The sequence below is a fragment of the Rhinoraja longicauda genome, chromosome 8 (assembly GCF_053455715.1).
Source record: "Rhinoraja longicauda isolate Sanriku21f chromosome 8, sRhiLon1.1, whole genome shotgun sequence".
Classification (NCBI taxonomy): domain Eukaryota; kingdom Metazoa; phylum Chordata; class Chondrichthyes; order Rajiformes; family Arhynchobatidae; genus Rhinoraja; species Rhinoraja longicauda.
The window spans coordinates 32,077,548-32,103,754 of NC_135960.1; the positions used below are offsets into that span (position 1 = coordinate 32,077,548).

General features: G+C 44.3%; 1 protein-coding gene across 3 annotated transcripts; it reads right to left on the bottom strand.

The window, feature by feature from the left end:
- Window positions 1-5,540: 5,540 nt before the first annotated feature.
- Window positions 5,541-23,623, bottom strand: orc2 (origin recognition complex, subunit 2). Of its 3 annotated transcripts, none has more exons than XM_078404448.1 (16): window positions 23,505-23,623; window positions 20,865-21,011; window positions 20,028-20,123; window positions 19,652-19,738; window positions 18,517-18,548; window positions 18,079-18,133; window positions 17,424-17,563; window positions 16,668-16,766; window positions 16,296-16,405; window positions 14,716-14,848; window positions 14,358-14,454; window positions 13,593-13,739; window positions 13,130-13,301; window positions 12,776-12,837; window positions 8,951-9,069; window positions 5,541-6,088 (listed from the first exon to the last, which is right to left on the bottom strand). In XM_078404448.1, exons 1-16 carry the CDS (start codon window positions 23,587-23,589, stop codon window positions 6,002-6,004), a joined length of 1,668 nt encoding a protein of 555 aa, XP_078260574.1. In that variant the 5' UTR covers window positions 23,590-23,623; the 3' UTR covers window positions 5,541-6,001. The 3 variants fall into 3 exon arrangements, with proteins under 3 accessions (XP_078260574.1, XP_078260575.1, XP_078260576.1); XM_078404449.1 differs by lacking the exon at window positions 23,505-23,623 and adding an exon at window positions 22,596-22,675; XM_078404450.1 differs by lacking the exon at window positions 8,951-9,069.
- Window positions 23,624-26,207: the final 2,584 nt, after the last annotated feature.

Genomic DNA, 26,207 nt, shown 5'->3' on the forward strand with positions numbered 1-26,207 from the left:
AATTGTGAATATGAAGATGAGGTAAAAGGGAATACAGGAGATATTGCAAAAGACTCTCGGAAGAATGGGAACAGAAGTTCTAGAGCGGAAAAGAAATTAAGGGCAGGGCCAATTGTGAACGATGTGAGAGGGGAGGTAAATACAGAAGTTAAAGTGTTGTACTTAAATGCGCGTAGTATAAAAAATAAAGTGGATGAGCTTGAGGCTCAGTTAGTCATGGGCAAGTATGATGTTGTAGGGATCACTGAGACATGGCTACAAGAGGACCAGGGCTGGGAACTGAATATTCAGGGGTACACAACGTATAGAAAAGACAGACAGGTGGGCAGAGGGGGTGGGGTTGCTCTGATGGTAAGGAATGATATTCATTCCCTTGCAAGGGGTGACATAGAATCAGGAGATGTTGAATCAGTATGGATAGAAATGAGAAATTGTAAGGGTAAAAAGACCCTAATGGGAGTTATCTATAGGCCCCCAAACAGTAGCCTCGACTTAGGGTGCAAGTTAAATCAGGAGATAAAATTGGCATGTCAAAAATGTAATGCTACGGTGGTTATGGGAGATTTCAACATGCAGGTAGACTGGGAAAATCAGGTTGGAAATGGACCCCAGGAAAGAGAGTTTGTAGAGTGCCTTCGAGATGGATTCTTAGAACAGCTTGTACTGGAGCCTACCAGGGAGAAGGCAATTCTGGATTTAGTGTTGTGTAATGATCCTGATCTGATAAGGGGACTAGAGGTAAAAGAGCCATTAGGAGGCAGTGATCACAACATGATAAGTTTTACTCTGCAAATGGAAAGGCAGAAGGGAAAATCGGAAGTGTCGGTATTACAGTATAGCAAAGGGGATTACAGAGGCATGAGGCGGGAGCTGGCCAAAATTGATTGGAAGGAGGCCCTAGCAGGGAAGACGGTAGAACAGCAATGGCAGGTATTCCTGGGAATAATGCAGAGGTTGCAGGATCAATTTATTCCAAAGAGGTGGAAAGACTCTAAGGGGAGTAAGAGACACCTGTGGCTGACAAGGGAAGTCAGGGACAGCATAAAAATTAAGGAGAGGAAGTATAACATAGCAAAGAAGAGTGGGAAGACAGAGGATTGGGACTCTTTTAAAGAGCAACAAAAGTTAACTAAAAAGGCAATACGAGGAGAAAAGATGAGGTACGAGGGTAAACTAGCCAATAATATAAAGGAGGATAGCAAAAGTTTTTTTAGGTACGTGAAGAGGAAAAAAATAGTCAAGGCAAATGTGGGTCCCTTGAAGACAGAAGCAGGGGAATTTATTATGGGGAACAAAGAAATGGCAGACGAGTTAAACCGTTACTTTGGATCTGTCTTCACTGAGGAAGATACACACAATCTCCCAAATGTTCTAGGGGCTGGAGAACCTAGGGTGATGGAGGAACTGAAGGAAATCCACATTAGGCAGGAAATGGTTTTGGGTAGACTGATGGGACTGAAGGCTGATAAATCCCCAGGGCCTGATGGTCTGCATCCCAGAGTACTTAAGGAGGTGGCTCTAGAAATAGTGGAAGCATTGGAGATCATTTTTCAATGTTCTATAGATTCAGGATCAGTTCCTGTGGATTGGAGGATAGCAAATGTTATCCCACTTTTTAAGAAAGGAGGGAGAGAGAAAACGGGTAATTATAGACCAGTTAGTCTGACATCAGTGGTGGGGAAAATGCTGGAGTCAATTATAAAAGACGAAATTGCTGAGCATTTGGATAGCAGTAACGGGATCGTTCCGAGTCAGCATGGATTTACGAAGGGGAAATCATGCTTGACAAATCTACTGGAATTTTTTGAGGATGTAACTAGGAAAATTGACAAGGGAGAGTCAGTGGATGTGGTGTACCTCGACTTTCAGAAAGCCTTCGACAAGGTCCCACATAGGAGATTAGTGGGCAAAATTAGGGCACATGGTATTGGGGGTAGGGTACTGACATGGATAGAAAATTGGTTAACAGACAGAAAGCAAAGAGTGGGGATAAATGGGTCCCTTTCGGAATGGCAGGCAGTGACCAGTGGGGTACCGCAAGGTTCGGTGCTGGGACCCCAGCTATTTACGATATACATTAATGACTTAGACGAAGGGATTAAAAGTACCATTAGCAAATTTGCAGATGATACTAAGTTGGGGGGTAGTGTGAATTGTGAGGAAGATGCAATAAGGCTGCAGGGTGACCTGGACAGGTTGTGTGAGTGGGCGGATACATGGCAGATGCAGTTTAATGTAGATAAGTGTGAGGTTATTCACTTTGGAAGTAAGAATAGAAAGGCAGATTATTATCTGAATGGTGTCAAGTTAGGAGGAGGGGGAGTTCAACGAGATCTGGGTGTCCTAGTGCATCAGTCAATGAAAGGAAGCATGCAGGTTCAGCAGGCAGTGAAGAAAGCCAATGGAATGTTGGCCTTCGTAACAAGAGGAGTTGAGTATAGGAGCAAAGAGGTCCTTCTACAGTTGTACCGGGCCCTGGTGAGACCGCACCTGGAGTACTGTGTGCAGTTTTGGTCTCCAAATTTGAGGAAGGATATTCTTGCTATGGAGGGCGTGCAGCGTAGGTTCACTAGATTAATTCCCGGAATGGCGGGACTGTCGTATGTTGAAAGGCTGGAGCGATTGGGCTTGTATACACTGGAATTTAGAAGGATGAGGGGGGATCTTATTGAAACATATAAGATAATTAGGGGATTGGACACATTAGAGGCAGATAACATGTTCCCAATGTTGGGGGAGTCCAGAACAAGGGGCCACAGTTTGAGAATAAGGGGTAGGCCATTTAGAACGGAGATGAGGAAGAACTTTTTCAGTCAGAGGGTGGTGAAGGTGTGGAATTCTCTGCCTCAGAAGGCAGTGGAGGCCAGTTCGTTGGATGCTTTCAAGAGAGAGCTGGATAGAGCTCTTAAGGATAGCGGAGTGAGGGGGTATGGGGAGAAGGCAGGAACGGGGTACTGATTGATAGTGATCAGCCATGATCGCATTGAATGGCGGTGCTGGCTCGAAGGGCTGAATGGCCTACTCCTGCACCTATTGTCTATTGTCTATTGTGACCATTAAATGTTGAAATCCAATTTTACCTGAGGATCCCTGCTCTATTTCCAATCTCCTCTTGCTATTATCAACATTTTCCAGGCCTGTGGTAAGACTATTTCCTGAGGATGCATGTTTCAGGAACCTTCAGCTTTCTGAATGTGGGGGCCTTTCTCCAGCCACAACCTTCACACCAGATGCCCCGAGGCATCATTCAGGTTTCTGCTTCTCTAAATCTATTTTCTCATTTATGAACTTCCCTAAACTGAAGTGCTAGTCTGCAAACTTCCTGCCAATTGTTCCTTATTGGTGGCTTTCAGCCTTTGAAGTGAGACCCTCCTGGTTATTAACCAGGCTGCACTTAAACTGCTGTGACAATAATATGCACATGGTGCATACTGCTACCAGGAATGTGATTTTGTTCTGAACTTGTAATTTGATGAGTTGTTAGTGATATTAATAGTTAACTAGTATTAATGACAAATCATGTCAGTCGTTCCGGTAAGATATTGCCCTCAAGTGGAAGTACAGCTTATTGCTACCTTATCCCATGATAGCTTATGAACAGTGTGATGCTCCCAAGAGACAAAGTTAATTACTGGAATGTTGTAGCCTTTACAAATGTTGTAGCCTTTTTACTATGGTAAAATGGCAAAAGGCATTTACATAAGTATTTTCAAATGAAAATGAACACAAACACCACACATTAAAATCAAGGATCCTCAGATCCTGAAGAAGGCTACAAGTGTTCCAGTTTTACCTTTATCACAAGAACTCAACTACCAAATATGCTGAAGACTTCCAACCAGAATAACCATTATCTTTCTAACACTCTGTTCTTTTTCTATGACATTTAAATGAAGGTGTATTCATTAGAGTCACTGATCCCAGGAATTAGTAGATTAACCTATGATGAGCGTTTGGCGGCACTGGGCCTGTACTCGCTGGAGTTTAGAAGAATGAGGGGGAGGGGCACCTCATTGAAACATACAGAATAATGAAAAGCTTGGATAAAGTGGATGTGGAGAGGATGTTTCCACTAGTGGGAGAGTCCAGGACGAGAGGTCACAGCCTCAGAATGAAAGGATGTTCTTTTCGGAAAGCGATGAGAAATTTATTTAGTCAGAGGGTACTGAATCTGTGGATAGATCAGCCATGTTTGAATGGCAGAGTAAACGATGTGCCGAATGGCCTAATTCTACTCCTATCCCTTATGACTACCGAGAGATACACCACACAAACAAGCCCTGCAGTTCATGGATTCCATACTGATCAACCATCCATTTACACTAATTCTACATTTTTCTCCCATATTTTAATCTTTCCACATTTGCATCAACTCCCTCCAGATTCTACCATCAAGCGATACATTAAGGGAATTTCATAGTGGCCAATTAACAGTGGCCATACGTTTTTGGGATGCGAGAGGAAACCCACACATTCATAAGATGAGCATGCAACTTTGCAGAACATCAGAGGTCAGGATTGAACCTAGGTCTCTGGAGCAGTGAGGCAACAATTCTACTAGCTGCGCCACAATGCTGCCCTATCAGCTAATGGAGGGCAGTAGGTGACAATTAGTAACAAATAGTTTTGCCCAGATTTGTAAGGGATTCTTGGACGTTGGGAGCAGGTTATAATGCAGAGAATCTGATCATGCCATTTGCTTGTCCAAGGGTCAGATCTCCGAGTGGGCATGCTCTAAGTTTTGCTGGAAATCTTTGCAAGGTTGGCTACACTTAGCCATCTTCAAACTTGATAATGAGGTTGATGCTGTATGTAACATTTATTTTAATTCTGTGTCAATGCAAGTTTGATTCAAAGCAGTGGCTTACTGCTTCATTTCAGAGGGCTGTTAAGCGACAAACCACATTATTGTAGATTTGGAGTCATGTATGAGGTAGATTTCCTACAGCTTTACAACGCCAAAGTCCCAGGTTCAATCCTGACCTCGGGTGCTGTCTGTGCGGAATTTGCACATTGTCCCTGTGACCGTGTGGATTTCCTCCTGATGCTCCGGTTTCCTCCCAATGCTCCAGTTTCCTCATAAATACCAATGGTGCACGAACTTGTAGGTTAATTGACTTCTGTAAAACTGCTCCTAAAATGCAAAGAACGGATCAAAAAGTAGGATAACATCGAATTAGTGAGAACAGGTCGGTGTGGACTCGATGGGACGAAATGCCTGTTTCCATGCTGCATCTCTAAACTAAACTATTCATGATACCAGTTTTCTAATTTCAGACTGTCTTAATTTAATTTAAATTCCTCATCTAAACCAATATAGGTCAGCAAAAACAAGAGGGATTTTGGATGAATGGGAGAAACAGTAGGAAGTTTGGAAGTTCAGGCAACAAAATTAATATCAATCAGGAGATAAACAGTAATTTTTAAGACTGTAATTGTGTCAGGATAAGGAAATGTGAAGGGCTGTTAGGGTTTGTCAGGGAGCAATGAGATGGAAATGGAAGATGGTGCAATAGGAGTCGACAGAAACAAAATGTATAAGGTCGAAACTATAGATGGTGGACAGTCAAATAGCTTTAATAGAAATTTTCTTTACAAAATTCTGAAAAGGGTAGTAGTACCATCAACAGGAAGATGAACAATTGACTTCTGAAGTACAGAGGAGACAGCATCGACCATCTCATCCAACAGACATCCGTATAATCATCCAGGCACTTGATGAGAAAGAACAGAAGTCTTGGATTGCCATGACCACAAATTTCCACCATCTATCCATGAACAGAGGGTCTTGCACCACAGGAACTTGCAGTCAGCTAAAGATCAGCTGGATATTAGTCACTTAGGCAATAAATAGATGGACCAGCACATCTGAGGATGCAGTTAAAGTTACTAAAGGAAGGATGCAAGACTTTTTCATCCAATCCATCCCAGCAAACAGCACTTATTTGAGCGAGTGATGTCCGATGTTCTCCTATAACTCTGTTCAATATCCCTCTTCAGTCTAGGTCTGCTTATCCTCTATTTCGAGGTAGTCGCTCAGCATTGCAAAGTCAACAGGGATGACAAGATATTCAACACCATCAGCACCCTGAAAGATAAATAAAGTGACTGCTTGACCAAGCACTGTCCAGAACAGAAAATCCCAACGATTAATCAAGATGACTCTATAATTGTAAAGACGACCAACTATCCATCTTTGAAAAGTGCCAGAATCCACCCAATTCATTCACAACCCTCAGTCGGAACATTAGTTGGACTAATGATTGGGCGCAGCATCTCTCAATTGACAAAGGTGGAGGCCAATTTCAATGGGATGAGAATGGATCTGCCCCAGATCAATTAGAACTACAATTCTAACAGACAAGTAAAATTCCAACCAACAATGAGCTACCTGTAACCGAAAGCTGGTTCAGGTACAGTTAGGTACATTCCCATGAGGGACGGTGTACCTGGGTAACAAGCTAAGATAAAGAAAAAAATGCAACTTAGACACTTATCATGTTCATAAATACTAGCAAGGTGCAGGCTGATTGTAAACAAATTAGAGGAACAGTGAAAAATAAGAAAGGCAAAGGGAAGGGAATCTAAAATTATTCTATGGGCATTTAATTTGGAAAAGGATAGCACATGGAGGAGTGGTACCTATTGAAGACACAAATGGGAACTTGTTTGTAGATGCTGCAGGCAGAGTTAAGATACTAAATGAACACATTTTCACTGGGAAAAAATAGTGAAAGAGGAGATAGTTGAGACACTGGATGTATTAAAAATTGACAGTATGTAGGTTGCAAAAAAAATGGATGAACTTAATAGTAAGTAACCAGGATCACATTATTTGGGATAGGATTTACTTGCATTTGGAAGAGTGGGCCAGTTAGGGACAGGCAGCATGGATAAAGATCCGTGACAGGCCATGTCTTACAAACTAGATTTAGAGGGTTTTTTGAGGAAGTGACAATGGAGATCCATGAGGGCAGGGCGGTGGATGTTGTCTACATGGATTTTTTATTTTTTTTAAATAGGTGCAGGAGTAGGCCATTCGGCCCTTCGAGCCTGCACCGCCATTCAATATGATCATGGCTGATCATTCAGCTCAGTAGCCTGTACCTGCCTTCTCTCCATACCCCCTGATCCCTTTAGCAAAAAGGGCCACATCTAACTCCCTCTTAAATATAGCCAATGAACTGGCCTCAACTACCTTCTGTGGCAGAGAATTCCACAGACTCACCACTCTCTGTGTGAAGAAATGTTTTCTCATCTCGGTCCTAAAAGACTTCCCCCTTATCCTTAAGCTGTGACCCCTGGTTCTGGACTCCCCCAACATCGGGAGCAATCTTCCCGCATCTAGCCTCTCCAACCCCTTAAGAATTTTATATGTTTCTATAAGATCCCCCCTCAGTCTTCTAAATTCCAGCGAGTACAAGCCCAGTCTATCTAGTCTTTCCTCATATGTAAGTCCCGCCATCCCAGGGATCAATCTGGTGAACCTTCTCTGTACTCCCTCTAAGGCAAGAACGTCTTTCCTCAGGTTAGGAGACCAAAACTGCACACAATACTCCAGGTGCAGTCTCACCAAGGCCCTGTACAACTACAAATGCTTAGTAAGGCATTTGATAATGTCCCTCATGGTAGGCTAATCCAGATTAAGCTGCATGGGATCCATTGTGACTTGGTCATTTGGAGAGGCATAGATAGGGTAGACAGTCAGAACCTTTTTCCCCCATAGTGGAAATGACAAAAACTGGAAGGTATAGATTTAAGATGAGAAGGGTAAAGTTTACAGATGTGTGGAGCAAGGTTTTTTTTAAAAACAGTGATGATTGTCTGTAAAGCGCTTCAAGGGGTAGTGGTGGGACCAGATACAACAGTGGCATTTGAGGCTTTTAGAAGAGTCAAGAGTGTTTTTTAATTTTCATTTGAACCGACAATGGAAACATGAAATTCTTACTGGAAGTATGGATATGAATTTTTAAGGCTTCTGGATATGCAGGGAATGGATCACGTGCAGGGAAACAAGATTAGTTTAACCTGGCATCATATTCAGTGCTATTCTTTGTTTTATGTGTCCTGGGATTTTGAGGGAAGTGCAGGAGAAATTTGAGGTGCACTGACCACAATCTTTCAAAGCTCTTTGGAGAGGATGTGGTGCCATCTGTGGAGTGGCAAAAGTTTGTCTCTGTTCTTATTTTCCTTTTTATAATAAGTCCAGCAACAACAGTTTAGTCACTTTATTCTCAGTAGTAGGAAAGCTATTCAAAAAATTGGCCCAAGGTGAGATTAATTATAGGTGGAAAATAGATTATGGCAAGATGCCACAGATTTGTTTACGGCAAATCATGTATAACTGGTTTGATAAAATTTGATTCAATTTTTGTTGAAGAAGTTGCATTATCTTCAACTTGGATAGTGTTGAAGGTGATGCAGTGTACATGGACGTCAAAAAGATTTTATATAAGATGCCGCATAACAGGCTAAAACAGAAAAATTAAAGGATATGGATTAAAAGTTATTGATAGCATAGAAATAAATTCTGATCATCGTTCCACTGGAAGGTGGTGAATAGTGACAGCCATTGGCGTTATGGTCAACGTTTCTTTTCAATCTATATTAATGACCAAGGCTTTGGGATGCAAACCACAATTTCACAATTTGTGGAAGACAAAACTCGGCTGCTTTGTGATAATTTACTGCAGGATTTGAACAAGCTGGGGGAATGGGCAGATCCTCGACTTTCTGACCCACAGTCCACGATCAGGGATCAGTTGCATCTAAGTCCATCTTGGATGATCTTATGCAATTGGGGAGGTGGTCAGGATCAGTGAACAACCCTCTCTACCACCCCCACACCCACCCCCCTAATTCAGGCAGAAAGTAACAGGTTCCATCTCAGGAGCAGATCTGAGAGAAAGTATCTCATCTGCCCCATTTGAGCAGAGGAACCATTCCTCACCTTCTTACTCCTGATCAGTTTGTGGTCCCTGAACTCTGTGAGTTGTGCGCGGAGAGTGAGATTGCTATTCACCAGGAAGGACTCACGACACCGATGGTAAAAATCCTGGAAGGACAAGCCTGAGGAAAGGTAGAGTGTTACAGGGACTCTGCTCCCACAGGTACCGTCAGCACATTAACTGAATGCTCCATCCTGCCCCCACAAACACAGTGAATACATTGACTGAACACTGAATATATCCAATATCGGAAACAATGCCCCACTGAAACAGCACTCCCCGAGCAGAGGACCATGGTCACAGCCAACAGACTGAGCCTCATGCTGGAAGCCCACAAGATTCATAGGGTTATACAACACAAAACAGGTCATTCAGCCCAATGTCCCTGCCAACCAATACACTATCTGAGCTAATCCCATTTGCCTATGTTTGGCCCATATCATTCCAAACCTTTACTATCCAAATCTGTTCAAAGATTATTTAAATGTTGTTACTGAACCTGCCACTACCACTTCCTCTGCCTGCTCATTCCATCCTCCATGTGTAAAGGTTGCCCCTGAGGTCCCCTCTAAACCTTTCCCTTCTCACTTTAAACCCATGTCATCTAATTTAAGACTCCCCTACCCCAAGGAAAAGACTGTGTCTACCTATGTCTTTCAATTATATAAATCTCTCTATTTATGAACTCCTGCACCAGCATGGTACCACTCTATGTGGTAAATTGTTTGGGTTAACCATCATTTAAAACGTACCATTTAAGAGTTGGGGCAAATATAAATGTTAAAGTGAGCAAGTTCAGTAGATAGGACAGGCAGGAAAGATATGATGGACTAAACTGCATTTATTTTAATGCAAGAAACCTGACTGGTAAGGCAGATGAACTCAGAGCATGGATAGGTACATGGGACTGGGATACTATAGCTATAACAGAAACACAATGGAAGGCGGGACAGGACTGGCAACTCAATGTCTAGGGTACACATGCGACAGGCATGATAGAGGTGGAGGTAAGAGAGGAGAGCTAATTAGAGAGAACATCATGGCAGTACTCGGAGAAAATATCTTCGAGGGTTTGTCTACGGGTGGAACTTCAAAACAAAGGGGAGGCTCACTCTGATGGGATTACATTATGGGCACCACAATAGTCAGCAGGACATAAAGGAACAAATACGTAGGAAGGTTATAAAGAACAGAAGAATAAAAGGATAGTAATAATATGACGATTTCAACTTCCCTCATATCTACTTTGGGCGGTCACGGTGGCAAAGCAGTAGAGTTGCTGCCTTACAGCGAATGCAGTGCCCGAGACCTGGGTTCGATCCCGACTACGGGTGCTGTCTGTACGGAGTTTGTACGTTCTCCCCATGATCTGCGTGGGTTTTCTCCGAGATCTTCGGTTTCCTCCCACACTCCAAAGACATGTAGGTTAATTGATTTGGTAAATGTAAAAATTGTCCCTAGTGGGTGTAGGATAGTGTTAATGTGCTGGGATCGTTGATCGGCGCGGTCCCGGTGGGCCGAAGGACCTGTTTCCATGCTGTATTTCTAAACTACACTGGGGCTGCCATGGTGCCATGGGGCAGAAATTGTTAAGTGTGTCCAGGAAGGTTTTCTCAAAGAGTACTACCAGAAAGGAGGCAACACCTGATATACTGTTGGTAAATAGGACAAGCAAAATAATCAGTGGGAAAGCATTTTGGGACCAGTGACCATAATTCTAAAATTTTATTTTCAAATAGTTATCGGGAAAGATAGGGCTGGTCCACAAATTAAAAGTCCTTAAATTGGGGCAAGGCAAATTTTGAAGGCATTAGCAAGGAATCTGCAAAAGTTGATTGGGAGAGGCTGTTTACGGTGAAGAGATGTCTGGCAAATGGGAGGCTTTTAAAAATGAGACAGGGAAAGTGTGGGGAGAACATATTTCTGTTAGTGGGAAGGGAAAGGCTGGCAGAATGAAGGAAATCAGTTAACTCTACCAAGAAGTATTGAATCACTGATCAGGAAAAAGGAGGAATGTGCCAAGTATAGGCAACTACGATCAAACAGACCCTTTGAGGAGTATAAGATGGAAGAGTACACTGAAAAGGGAAATTAGAAAGGCAAAAAGGGACACACAATAGCTTTGGCAGATAAGAGAAGGAAGACACAGGTAGACAATTATTGAAAAAAGCCTTCCTTCGTCAGGGCACCAAGTGCAGGAGTTAAGACAACATGTTGAACTTTACATGTCAATGCTGAGACCACACTGTGAGTAGTGTGTGCAGTTTTGGTTGCCCGGCTATAGGAAGGATGTTATTAAGCTGGAAAGGGTTCCGAGACAATTCAAGTCAAGTCAAGTCAATTTTATTTGTATAGCACATTTAAAAACAACCCACGTTGACCAAAGTGCTGTACATTTGATTAGGTACTAAGGGAAATTCAAGGGGGTATTACCAGGATTGAAGTATTTGAGTTATAAAGAGAAGCTGGATAGGCTGGGAACTTATTCACTGCTGCATGAGAAGTTGAGGGGTGACCTCAGAGGTTTATAAAACTATTGGCCTAGATTAAGTAGATAGTTGGAGTCTTTTTCAGACTTTTTCCAGACCTTGTCAGGGTAGAGTCATCTAAAACTGGAGGGCATAGATTTATGGGATCTGGAGGGCAACTTTTTCCACACAGAGGGTGCTGGAAATGTGGAACAAACTGCCAGAGGAAACTGTAGAGCTAGGTACAATTACAACGTTTAAAGATCATTTGGACAGATACATGGATAGAAAGAACAAGATTATTGTAATAAGAAGGAGGATTATTATCTGAATGGTGTCAGATTAGGAAAAGGGAAGGTGCAACAAGACCTGGGTGTCCTTGGACATCAGTCACTGAAAGTAAGCATGCAGGTACAGCAGCCAGTGAAGAAAGCAAATGGCATGTGGCCTTCATAGCGAGAGGATTTAAGTAAAGGAGCAAGGAGGTCCTACTGCAGTTGTACAGTCAAGTCAAGTTTATTTGTCACATGCACTTACACGATGTGCAGTGAAATGAAAATGGCAATGCCGAGCCCTGGTGAGACCGCACCTGGAGTATTGTGTGCAGTTTTGGTCTCCTAATTTGAGAAAGGACACTATTGCTATTGGGGGAGTGCAACGTAGGTTCACCAGGTTAATTCCCGGGATGGCGGGACTGACATATGATGAAGGAATGGGTCGACAAGACTTGTATTCACTAGAATTTAGAAGCATGAGAGGGAATTTCATAGAAACATATAAAATTCTTAAGGGATTGGACAGGCTAGATGCAGGAAAAATGTTCCCAATGTTGGGGGAGTCCAGAACCAGGGGTCACAGTTTAAGAAGAATGGGTAGGCCATTTAGGACTGAGACGAGGAAAAACCTTTTCACCCAGAGAGTTGTGAATCTGTGGAATTCTCTGCCACAGAAGGCAGTGGAGGCCAATTCACTGGCTGTTTTCAAGAGAGAGTTAGATTTAGCTCTTAAGGCTAAAGGAATCAAGGGATATGGGGAAAAAGCAGGAACGGGCTATTGTTTTTGGATGATCAGCCATGATCATATTGAATGGCGGTGCTGGCTCGAAGGGCATAATGGCCTACTCCTGCACCTGTTTTCTAAAGGGATCTGGACAAAAAACAGGCAAAAGTAACTAGCGCAGATAGACATCTGGGTTGGCATCGATGAATTGGAGTGGGTGCCTTTTTTCCATGCTGTCTAAGTCAATGACTATGATATATTCAAAATATATTTGAAATTTTTGATTCATCACAGAACCTGAAGCAGACTGTTGGTTCCGCTCCATCCAATTTCTCCACCCACATTCCACATAGTCCTTACCTGGGCAAGATGAGTTATCCCTGTTCTCTAACTGGAACCGAGCCAAAAGTTTAAATATCCCCCTGCATTAGTGGAGGAGAAAGAATATCAGTCCAAAGTCCAGCTCAGAACACCCTACCGGAGTCCAAAAATGACATTTGATACCAGGTTTTGGCTGAGTTCCACCCGCTCCCCCCCCCCCCCCCCCCACCCCCTACCGCCCCACCACCAACCCGAACATAACGTCCAGAGGTGAGTTCCCATTTTCACTAACCCAGCCCCACCAGAGTTCTCAACACCCAAAGAGAGCTCACTGTTTAACTTTAGGTATCCTGGACCCTTTAATCCCACAGAATCCCAATACTGTGGCAATACCTTGCGTTGGGAGTAAGGCTGCGCAGAACATGAGTCAATGAGCTCAAAGCCAAGGCTCCCGATTGTTGTACCAGCAGCGAGTTTTCATACGAGGTCTCCTCTGTGTAGGGCTTAAAAGTCGTCACCTCGCACCATAGCCAGTTAAAGAGACAGCTCCGTGTCTGATCCCACACTGTCAAACAGGAACTGTGTCACAGTCAGTCAAGAAGCATTTCTTCCCCAACCATTAAGAGACAAAAAGCAGCCTCACCAGCTGGAGGGCGAGCCCGTGACAAACAGACATACGGAGAGAATTTTTTTAAAAAACCCACAAGGAACAAGAGAGCAGTGCCTGGACCCCATCAGAACAGAAGTTGCCCCAGAGGACCACAATTCAGAGAGCATCTCCAGTGGATCTCACCACGATTACATAGCAGTAAACATCAGCTCCATCACCACTGTGATCAAAGTTAGCAACACTCACTCAAAGGGGCATTCAGGTGATCGATCGAGGCAAGGAGGTGGATGCCAGGGATTGCAGCGAGTTGGCTTAATATCTGCTGGTTCCGGTCCCCATGTAACATCTGCCCATCGATGTTATGGATTAGAAGGTAAAGATCCAATATGGGATCTGAGCAAAAGAAACAGACAGTAGTATTCAAAATACAGACAACCCCACCAAATGCCAACACCCTCCCTCCATCACATATTAGCTGTCCTCCCATGAGATGTTCACATCGTCATCCTTTCTCCACTCAATGTGCCCACATCACACCCGTCCCATGTCTCTACTCATGACAGAGCTGTGACATAAACAGTGATAGACACAAAAAGCTGGAGTAACTCAGTGGGACAGGCAGCATCTCTGGAGAGAAGGAAAAGGTGACGTTTTGGGTCGAAACCCTTCCTCAGACTGGTTAGTGATAAGGGAAACAAGAGATATTGGCGGTGCTGTGGAGAGATAAAGACCAATGAATGAAAGATATGCAAAAAAGAAACAATGATAAAACAAACAGGCCATTGTTAGCTGTTTGTAGGGTGAAAATGAGAAGCTAGTGCGACTTGGGTGGGGGAAGGATAGAGAGAGAGGGAATGCCGGGGCTACCTGAAGTGAGAGAAATCGATATTCATACCACTGGGCTGTAAGCTGCTCAAGCGAAGTATAAGATGCTGCTCCAGCTTTTTGTGTCTATCTTCGGTTTAAACCAGCACCAGCAGTTCCTTCTTACACATAAACAGTGATACTCACTATCTTTAAATGACCTGACAATGAAGCCAAGTTGATCCATGGGATTCCGGAAGCTTCCCTCATGTAGCAAAATCTCTTCTGTGATTGAGTTAAGAATCTGTAACATAATAATTGTTCAATTAGACAGAAATGTTACCCCAACCACTCCACCTTGCACAGTCCAACCTCAATCCCAGTCAGTGCACAGGCAATGAAGTTGGTGTCATTTGTTCAGAGCTTGTCATCAGGACAAAGGTAAGCAGGCAGAGCAGGACTTCACACCTGCCTGAGACTTGTCCTGAGCACAGAACCATGTGCAACCTGTGCCCTTTGCCTATAAATTGCAGGAGACTTAAAACTATTATTGACAATTACTCACAGACTTAAGAGTGATACTTGGGAAGAATCCATTCACCACCAAGTGGACAGCATCTTCCAGCATCTGACAGCGGAACTTTTCCAGCAATTCCCTCTTGGAGCCGAGTCCATACAATAGAATGCTGAACCCCAACCTCGAGAAAGAAAGAAGTCAGTCCTGAGTTACTGAGAACTGGTTATGAATTCCTCGTGTTTAAATGGATCACCTCCTATACAGAGGGCCTAATTTGGTACCAAACTGTAATATTTTCTGCACTGAGGGCTTCGCCCTTTAGTCCAGAGTCCATGTTGACCATCAACCACCCATTTATACAAATCCTTCATGAATCCCATTTTATTCTCCTCATATTTCTATCAACCACCCCAAGATTACATCACTCTCCAACACGTTGCAAATAATTTACAGTGGCGAATTAACCTACCACCTGCACATCTTTGTAACGCAAAAGGAAACCAAAACACTTGGATGAACTCCGCACAGTCACAGAAAATGTGCAAACCCCACACACATACACCGATGAGCCGAAACAATATGACCACCTGCCTAATATGCTGTTGTTCCTCCGTGTGCTGCCAAAATAGTGCCGACCCGCCGAGGCATGGACTCTACAAGACCCCTGAAGGTGTCCTGTGGTATCTGGCACCAAAACATTAGCAGCAGATCCTTCAAGTCCTGTAAGTTGCGAGGTGGAGCCGCCGTGGATCGGACTTGTCGATTCAGCACATCCCACCGATGCTCAATCGGATTGAGATCTGGAGAATTTGGAGGCCAGGGCAGCACCGTGGACACTTCATCATGTTCCTCAAATCATTCCCGAACAATGTGTAAAGTGTGGCAGGGCGCTTTATCCTGCTGAAAGAGGCCACTGCCATCAGGGAATACCATTGCCATGAAGGGGTGTACCTGGTCTGCAACGATGTTTAGGTAGGTGATACGCGTCAAATTGACGTCCACGTGAATGGTCGGACCTATGGTTTCCCAGCAGAACATTGCCCAGAGCATCACACTCCCTCCACCGGCTTGTCGTCTTCCCACAGTGCATCCTGGTGCCATCACTGACCTCGTGCATCGATGAGCCTTGGGCGCCCAACACCCTGTCGCAGGTTTGTCCCTCTCAGACCAATGTCGGTAGGTACTCACCACTGCTGACCGGGAGCACCCCACAACCCTTACCGTTTCGGAGATGCTCTGACCCAGTCGTCTGGCCATAACAATTTGGCCCTTGTCAAAGTCGCTCAGGTCTTTACTCCTGCCCATTTCTCCTGCATCCAACACATAAACTTCAAGAACTGACTGTTCACTTGCTGCCTAATATATCCCACCCCTTGACAGGTGCCACTGTAACAAGATATTCAATGTTATTCACTTCACCTGTCAGTGGTCATAATGTTTTGGCTCATTGGTGTAGGCCCCCCCCCCCCCCCCCAGGTCTGGATAAATCCGGGTCTCCAGGGCTGCAAGGCAGTGCCTCCACTAGCTGCGCCACTGTGCCACTTGCGACCATTACAAACATCACATGGTGTCTTCCACATTTCCACCGTCAATGCACCCTGCCCAGAAATATTCTGGACTATACTCACTGTGTTTGTAGCATCCATTTGCGAAAGAGCTTTTTGTGTCCCTTGTTCAGCTGCCTGACCTCAGCTGAGAAAGGCAAGCTATCATCACTCAGCAATCTCATCAAGGTCTCCTACAATGGGATGAGAACATACGGTCACCTTCCAGACTGTGGCAGTCCTGGCCATGCACAGTGTTGCAGTGCTAATTGTTTAGGTGCCGGAGCTGTCACTGGTGCCGGAGCGATCGCTGTTAAATTCCCCGTTGTTTATTTTTTATTTTTTTACAAAGATGCCGGAGCGGCGCTCCAGTGAGCTCCGGCAGCACTGCACCCCTGGCCATGCAGTTATTTATTAGTTCCTTGCATTTGAATAACAGACCAATACAAGACATACCTGGTCCAGCTTTGGGGTCCGAAGCTTCTGCAAGGTGCGATCAGAAGTCAGAACTTTTGAACTACTGTGAGCTTCAAAGTACAGCTCAACAACACTTGGCTTGAAGAAAAAAAAGAGAAACATCAGTGGGACATCAGAAACTTGTGCCAAGCCAGAAACTGAGTGAATCACTTTTTAGCTGTTTCACTCTCACCTTCAAATCATAAGAATGTAAATTCAAATCTCACTCCAGAGTTGGTCACATGAACAGGCCCTACAGCCCAACTTGTCCATGCCAGCTAAGATGCTCATCTGTGCCAAACCCATTTGCTTGCATTTGAACCATTTCCCTTTAAATCCTTCCTATTCATGTACATGTTCAAATATATTTTAAATGTTATTGTACCCACCTCAACCACTTCCTCTGGCAGCTTGTTTCATGTACTTGTCACTCTCTGTGTGATAAAGTTGCCCCTCAGGTTCCTACTAAATCTTTCCCCTTTTACCATAAACCTTTGCCTTTTAGCTTTTGTTTCCCCAACCCTGAGAAAAAGACCTCATGATTTTATACACCCCAATAAGATCACTCACAGTCTCCTATGTTCAAGGAATAAAGTTCCACCTAGCCCAACCTTTTCCATAACTCATCAAGGAGCAAGCTGAAACAAGTGCTTGGTTGGAGGTTTGGATAGTTTCCTGTCCCAGAAATGAATTTGCCTCTGGACCGGTTCACCCTCAACCCTGGGTAATTGAGCAAGCTGACTGGCCTGGGCCTACCTGAAGAGGTTTTGTGGATTTCTTGCCGGGAGTTGGAGCCAGACTTGACGCGTGACTGGTGTCTTTTCCTGTGGAGTTATCCCCTTCCTCCTCGGAGTCAGAAGATGAGTAATCACTCTCACTGCTGAGGCCAGGCAAGTCTGGTTCAAACAAATTCACAGCTTCAGTCAGGTTAAGAGAACTGGTCCCACCTACACATGTTACCTCCCTCTGCCTCGTGTCCTCCCTCTTCCTCATTCCAAACACTTCCCTATAAAATGTCAGACCGCTAATGACATCCAATTCCTTGATTGCCCACACATTCCATATCAGTACCTTGCCCTCCCTACCACAGACCGATTGACAACCAAGCCCCCACCGCCACACCTATTAGAACAAGAATGGCTGCACTCCTGACTTACAGCTCCCAAATGGGACTGAACAGCTATACCACACTAAACACCTACCTTCCCAACCAAAATATTGGCTGCATAGCACCTACATCTTCAGAAAGCTGGCCAGACAACCCTTCCCCTCCCTCAGCACACTACCTGTTAAGCTGTTCCCAGTACATTACCCACCACCAGCATACATTTATTAAATAATGTTTGATCACTCTGATACCAATTAAATGTTTCAACCCAAAGACTCAGCCACTAAACCCCTACAGACTCACCAGCCAGCCTTTTCCTCAGCCTGTAAGGGGTAGTGGACGTAAACTTCCTCTTGCTCTGCAGGACAAAAGCATCTGTTCAGAAGGTACAGCAGATCAACCTTCAACGCATCTTTAATCAGTGACCTGGATTCAATTCTATACCGCCAGCACGGAGTTTGCACGTTCGCCCTTTGACTCCAGGAGTTTCTCCCAAGTGTCATGGTTTCCTGCCAATGTCTCAATGTGTTGGTTGGAAGGTTAATTAGATAATGTAATTTAAGGTAGATGGGTAGAAGGAGAATTCAGGGTGGTGTTGTTGAGCATGAAATAGAGGATAAGAGGGGAATAAGTAGAGAAATGAGATTGCTCTAAGAGTTGGCAGACTTAATGGCCCAAATGACATATTCCTTTGTTGTATGAATAAAAGCACCAGTTGACGACTCTCCACTCCATTCTTACCTTTGAGGGTGTCTTGGTTTGGATCAATATTCCTGAGAAAACAAAAACAAACTCTTAACCTCCACAAACTAATTGACCGTGACACGAAAACATGCAGGCTATGTGGTCCAAGCTACAAGTCAGACAGTTCTGAAGCACTTGATTTCAGCTGGAAGAACAGTATGAACTAAAACCAGTGTTTGGGCACTGATTTAAAGTGAAAGAAAAAACCCAGATCGAGAGCAGAGATTTGCACGGCACAGAAATGGCCCATTGGCCCACCACAATCATGCCAACCTTTTCACCCATCGACACTAATCCCATTTGCCTACATTTAGACCTTATCTAACACTATCTTTGTCATTTAAGTTTCTGTTTAAATGCTTTTTAAACAGTGACTGTATCTGATCCCACCATGTCCTTTGGCAGCACCATCCAGATATCAACCATTCGCTGTTGTCTGATCAGCAGCTTGTGACATGGAAAGGGAGGTACAGTGATGAGGGACCAGGATGGAAGAGTGGGGGAAATAAAGACAAAATAAAACAAGATTTAAATAATACTTTTCACAAACGCAGGACATTACAGAGCTGTTTAAAGATGGTTAAGTAGTTTTGAAGTGGAGTCAATGTTGTAGGAAATAAGTAATTTGTATAAAATAAGCTCCCACAACAGATATGCAACGACTCCTGGGTTACGGGGTGACCCAAGGTACCACTTTATACAAATTCTCCGATGCATTTTGAAATCCTTGTTCAAAATGACAATAATACATTTTGTGGCATTCATTAATAACTGGATACATTACATATTTCATTAGATCAATTATGGGTAGTATTAAGGTAAATATTCAATGAAATGAATGAATTATAACATGTTGAGTGGGACAATATGGACTACTTTAGAAAATGGATGTTTGACTTATGGAAAATAAAAATCGGCTGGCAGACGGACCGTTGCGTAAGTCGGGGATTGTCATCATCAGCGTCAGTGATGTTGATTGATAGATAAGTACTAACCAGAGCACCGGAGCTCCTCTCTCTCCTTCAGAATAATGACATCCAACCTGATTATGCCCACCTAAATGTCAATGCAGGACCTTGGTATAAAATCTCATCCAAAAGACATTTATGATTCAAATTCTTTTAGGACTCACCACAATGCCCATGTTTATTTGCTGTTGGTGGGCTGTTGGTCGCATCGAATGTTACATTTTTCCCAGGTGTGTGAGCAAGTTCAGAGGCTGAAATTGCAAACAAAATGAATGAGCATATCAAATGATAAACTGTTTCATCCTCACCTAACCTCCGATGTTGGGAATTTTCCTTCTTATTGATGATACAAAGGTTCACCTTTACACATTACTGTGTGTCAGAACATTTGCTGCCAGGATCAGAAGCTAGGAATACTACAGGTTAATTATCTAAAATCAAGAGTGAATTTGCTGACATTGGTAATTGAGTTCACAGCTCTCAACGACATAATCCAAGCGCCTCAACATCACAGCACCAAGCTTGGACCGCTGTACTCACCTTTCTTTGCCATTTTGTTGCCCCTTTTGATGCTTTGAAAGGTAAAAACATCACCACCTGCTGCCGAGACTGCATCACTGGAGGCTCCTGGGTGGTCTGCAAACACAAAGGCTTGGCTCACATCTTCAAACTGTACCTCCCTCATTCAGATTCCCAGAAAACCAAAACCTCCATAATGAAAAAACAAGTACTGTCACTGACTGTGCAGCCGCTCGGATGGGTCTTTACATTTCCCAATGTTCGTAACTGATAGCAAAGATTTCTGCTCGATAACCTCATGGGTTGCACAGTGGTAGGACTGCTGCTTCACAGCGCCAGATTTGATCCTGACTACGGGTTTGTACGGGTTTGTTGAGTTTGTACATTCTCCCTGTGACCATATGGGTTTTCTCCGGGTGTTCCGGTTTCCTCCCACATCTCAAAGACGTGCAGGTTTATATTAATTGGCTTCTGTAAATTGCCCCTTGTGCGTTGGATGCAAAAGTGGGATAACATGGAACTAGTGTGCGGGTGATCAGTGGTTGGCACGGACTCGGTGGGCCACAGGGGCTGTCCCACACTGGATCTCTACACTAAACTTATATTGGGGGAAGAGTACCCCTGTAGTTAGATAGGGCACTATTTATTGCATGGAATAATTTTACCCTTCTTGGAGACCCATTTTCACAGTGTATTTCCAGAGGTCACAGATACAACCCTTGACCACCTCCCATCGCTCTCAACCTATCCCCATTGTGTCTATTGTAACCTCCTGGCTCTCGGTTGGTCTTATTCCAATAAATTTATAACACCCAGAAACAATGCGCCAAAGTCTCCACCCTGCAGTGTATGCAGCACCTGTGCTATCTACTCCAAGGGCTTCAATGTATTCATGTTCATTGAACATCTCTGGACTCTCCCCATCTGCCTGTGTCTCTGTCCGCTGCCTGGAAGTTGCCTTCGCCTTTGCAAATACCCGTGACACATTGTTCTGCAGCTTAGAATCTGAAAATCAAAATAAGAAACATATTAATGGCAAGTGGTGTATAGTCCTCTTGTGATGATGGAGTACAATGATTCAAGGGGTAAACAGTTGCCATTTTGACCCTTGCTGACTAACCACCCACTTGCCCTCACTCATGTACCTCCAGTCAATTCTTTTCTAATCCCCTCACCACCACAAATCTTTGGCAATTCTCCAAAGCAACACCATGATACCAGATCTACCATGAACTCAGTCCCATGACTCCAGACACATTTTACCCACTACTAGAAGTTTTACTTGTGAGAGCAGAGGAAAGAGACCTGCCAAATAATAGCAGCAACCCCTAGCCTTATCCCCCTGCAATCTAAGCGAGGGTGTTCCCTGCTCCAACTCCCTCAATACCTCAAAGATGTGTGCTTCAGGGATCGTTGCTGGCCCATTGCTGTTTGTAATTTATATCTAGGAGTCATAGAGTGATACAATGTGGAAACTCACTCACACCGCCAACAATGCCCCACTTGCCTGCGCTTGGTCCATATCCCTCCAAACCTATCCTACCCATGTACCTGTCTAACTGTTTCTTAAACAATGGGATAGTCACAGCCTCAACTACCTCCTCTGGCAACTTGTTCCATACACCCACCACCCTTTGTGTGAAAACATTACCCCTCGGATTCCTATTAAATCTTTTCCCATTCACCTTGAACCTATGTCCTCCGGTCCTCGATTCCCCTACTCTGGGCAAAAGACTCTGTGCATCTACCTGATCTATTTCTCTCATGATTTTGTATGCTTCTATAAGATCTCCCCTCATCCTCCTGTGCTCCATGGAATAGAGACCCAGCCTACTCAACCTCTCCCTATAGCTCACACCCTCTAGTCCTGGCATCATCCTTGTAAATCTTTTCTGAACCCTTTCAAACTTGACAATATCTTTCCTATAACATGGTGCCCAGAACTGAACACAATATTCTTAATGCAGTCTCATCAACATCTTATACATTTTGTAGGATTATAGGATTTTGATGTGAATCTAGAAGGCATGATTAGCAAGTTTCCAGATGACACTAAAGTGATTGGTATCATAGAGAGTGAAGATGGTTATCAAAAATTAGAGCAGGATCTTAGTCAGTTGGGCAAGTGGGCTGAAGAATGGTTGTTGCAGTTTAATGCTGATAGGTGCGAGTGCTGCATTTTGGGAAGTCAAATCAGGACAGGGCATCCACACAGTGGAGGGCAGGGCTCTGGGGAGTGTTGTAGAGCAGAGGGATCTAGGAGTGCAGGTACATAGTTACTTGAAAGTGGCATCACAGGTAGATAGGACGGCCAAGAAGGCTTTCGGTACATAGCCTTCTTCACTCAAGCTGTTGAGTATATCGCTTGGGCAGCTTGCACCCCAGCGGTATGAACATTTACTTTAATTTCAAGTAACCCTTGCTTTCCCTCTCTCTCCATCCCACCTCCTTCCCAGTTCCCTGACCAGTCTTACTGTCTCCGACTACATTTTATCTCTGTTTGCTGTGTTGTTGCCTTCTCCCAGCTAACAATAATCTATTCTACATTTTCCTTCATCTCCATTCCCTTTGTCTTGTTTTCCATCTTACATTTCCTTATCTATGTATCTCTCTGTCCCGACATCAATCTGAAGAAAGGTCTCGATCCGAAATGTCATCCATTCCTCTCCAGAAATACTGCCTGTCCCGCTGAGTTATTCCAGCATTTTGTGTCTGTGTTGAGTTTAGAAGTTGGGATGTTATGTTTCAGTTGTTCAAAATGTTGGCGAAGTATTGTGTTCAGTTTTGGTCACCCTACTATTCGAAGGATGTTGGTAAGCTGGAAAGACTGCAGAGAAGATTTACAAGGATGTTGTTAGGACCTGAGGGACTGAGGCATTGGGAGAGGTTGGGTAGTTTAGAACTATATTCCTTGGAGCGCAGAAGAATGACGGTGATCTTAAAGCAGTCTACAAGATCATGAGGTGGATAGAGTAGATGCAGAGTTTTTAAAAATCCAGAGATGGGGAAATCAAGAACCAAGGACATAGCTTTAAGGTAAGAGGCGAAAAGGTAATAGGAACCTGACAGGCAACTTTTTCCACACAGAGGGTGCTGAGGAGGCATTTGAGTAGTTACTATAATAACACTTGAAAGACATTTAGGCAGGTACAAGCTTAGGAAAGGTTAGAGGGATATAGACCAAAAGCAGGTAGGTAGGTAGGACTAGTGTAGATGGTGGCATCATGGTCGGCATGGGCAAGTTGGGCAGAATGGCTTATTGTTTTATTGTTATGTTGTATGACTATGTGCTGCTAGTGTCATGTCAGCGGTGACATGCCCCAGCCCTGCCTGACTTTCTGGTCCCTCACAGATGTTGCCCAGCCTTTGCTCTGGCATCACCCTCGAGACTCGGAGATGTGCCGCAAACCAGCTCCACACCACGCCGCCGTCCCCAGGTCTGGCCCCTCTCACCGCCTCGCCCGGCGCTCTCCCTCTCCCCGCCTCGCTCCCGCTCACCCGGCGCTCTCTCCGAGATGTGCCCCAACACGTCACCGTCGCTGACGAAGCGCAGCTCGCGGGGCCGCAAACTCGGCGCCGCCATCGCGGGGCAAAGGGCAGCGGCGACCAATCACCGGCGCTCAGCCTCTGAGCCAATCAGGGAACGGCAGGTGCAGCCAATCACAGCCAGGAAGGCGAGAGACCGAGGAACGGAGATGCGGGGGCCGGAGATGGAGGGATGGAGATGTGGGGGCCGGAGATGCGGGGAAGGGGACGGAGATGCGGGGGCCGGAGGGATGGAGATGCAGGGTAGAGGCACAGGCAGAGATGAAGATACGGGGCAGAGAGATGGAGATACAGGGCAGGGTAGGGGCAGAGATGGAGATACAGGGCAGGGTAGGGGCAGAAGGATGGAGATATGGGGCAGGGTAGGGGCAGAGATGGAGATACGGGGCAGGGAAGGGGCACAGGCGGAGATAGAGATACACGGTAGGTGGAGTGGTTTGGCAGATGAGGGAATGAAAGTTGGAGATAGTGGCAAAGACTGGGTGGTGATAGGTGGAGACATCAAAGAGCTGTAGATGATGGAATCGAATAGGAAAATTGAGGCAAGGAAAGGCTGAGCCCCTTACCCATAAGATTACATAATCTGCAGCCCTTTGCTGCCACCACACTAACACTGGTTGAGAAGAGACCGGATAGAAGTATATAAAATTATGAGAGGTATAGATTGGCTAGACAGTCAGAACCCAGGGTGGTAATGTTACCAAGCAGGGGGCACCATTTTATGGTGAGAGGGGAAATGTTTAAAGGAGATTTTAAAAGGATGATGGGTGCCTGGGTCATGTTGCCAATGGTGATGGTGAGGGCAGCTACAATAGTGTTTTTTTAAATAAGCACATGCAGGCAGTGGAGATTGGCATAACTTGGCATCATGTTCTGCAAATTGTGAACCAAAGGGCCTGTTCTTGTTGTACCTTTCCACGTTCTAAATGATAGTATTGTAGAACAGGCAGCTTGTGGTACGTATATAATTCTATGAAAAGAAGGAATGGATGTCATTTCGGGTCTCGAACCGAAGCGTCACCGATTCCTTCTCTCCAGAGATGATGCTTGTCCCACGGAGTTAACCAGCATTTTGTGTTTAAACCAGCATCTGTAGTTCCTTCCTACACATATAGTTCTATTAAAGTGGCAACATAAGTAGACAGGGTGAGGAAGGCGGCATTTGGCACAATGGCCTTCATCAGTCATTTAGTACTAGAGTGGGGACATCATGTTATCGTTGGTCAAGATGTTGCTAAGGCCATATTTGGTGTACAGTGCACAGTTCTGGTTCTCCTGGTGTAGGAAGGATGCCATTAAACTGGAAAGAGTGCAAAATAGATGTATGATAATGTTACCAGGTCTGGAGGGTTTGAGTTATAAGGAGAGGTTGACTAGACTAGCACCTTGAGTTAGTTGCTTGGGATAAGCTGCCAAAGGAAAGTGGTTGAGGCAAGTACAATTAGGACACTAAGAGACGCTTGGACAGGCACAGTGCCCTCCATAATGTTTGGGACAAAGACCCATTTATTTATTTGCCTCTGTACCCCACAATTTGAGATTTGTAATAGAATAAAAATCACATGGTTAAAGTGCATATTCTCAGATTTTATTTAAGGTTTTTTTCCCTACATTTTGGTTTCACCATGTAGAAAGTACAGCTGTGTTTATACATAGTCCCCCCCCCCCCCCCCATTTCAGGCCACCATAATGTTTGGGACACATGGCTTCACAGGTGTTTGTAATTGCTCAGGTGTGTTTAAATGCCCCCTTAATGCAGGTATAAGAGAACTCACAGCACCTAGTCTTTCCATCACCTTTGGAAACTCCTTTTGCTGTTGTGCCAATGAAAGTCAAAGAAGCCATTATGAGAATGAGAAACAAGATGAAAACTGTTAGACATCAGCCAAACCTTAGGCTTACCAAAATCAACTGTTTGGAACATCATTAAGAAGAGAGCACTGGTGAGCTTACTTATCGCAAAGGGACTGGAAGGCCAAGGAAGACCTCCACAGTTAATGACAGAAGAATTCTCTCTAAAATAAAGAAAAATCCCCAAACACCTGTCTGACAGATCCGAAACACTCTTCAGGAGTGGATTTGTCAATGACCACTGTCCACAGAAGACGTCATGAAAAGAAATACAGAGGCTACACTGCAAGATGTAAACCACTGGTTAGCCGCAAAAATAGGATGGCCAGGTTAGTTTGCAAAGTACTTAAAAGAGCAACCACAATTCTGGAAAAGGTCTTGTGGACAGATGAGATGAAGCTGAACTTATATCAGTGATGTCAAGAGCAAAGTATGGAGGAGAGAAGGAACTACCCAAGATCCAAAGCATACCACCTCATCTGTGAAGCACGGTGGTGATGATGTTATGGCCTGGGCATGTATGGCTGCTGAAGATACTGGGTCACTTATCTTCATTGATGATACAACTGCTGATGGTAGTAGCATAATGAATTCTGAAGTGTACCGACACATCCTATCTGCTCGGGTTCAAACAAATGCCTCAAAACCCATTGGCTGGCAGTTCGCTCTACAGCAAGGCAATGATCCCAAACATACTACTAAAGCAACAAAGGAGTTTTTCCAAGCTAAAAAAATGGTTAATTCTTGAGTTGGAAAGTCAATCACCCGATCTGAACCCAATTGAGCATGCCTTTTAAATGCTGA

Bases quoted from the DNA above. Each gene is read 5' to 3' on its own strand.
- orc2 (XM_078404448.1), bottom strand. From the start codon at position 23,589: ATGGCGGCGCCGAGTTTGCGGCCCCGCGAGCTGCGCTTCGTCAGCGAC. The intron at 20,124-20,864 runs GTGCTGCATACA...TTGTGTTTGCAG, and splicing joins CCTTGGAGTAGATAGCACAG to ACCACCCAGGAGCCTCCAGT. The intron at 18,549-19,651 runs GTGAGTCCTAAA...TTGTTTTCTCAG, and splicing joins AAATAAACATGGGCATTGTG to GAATATTGATCCAAACCAAG.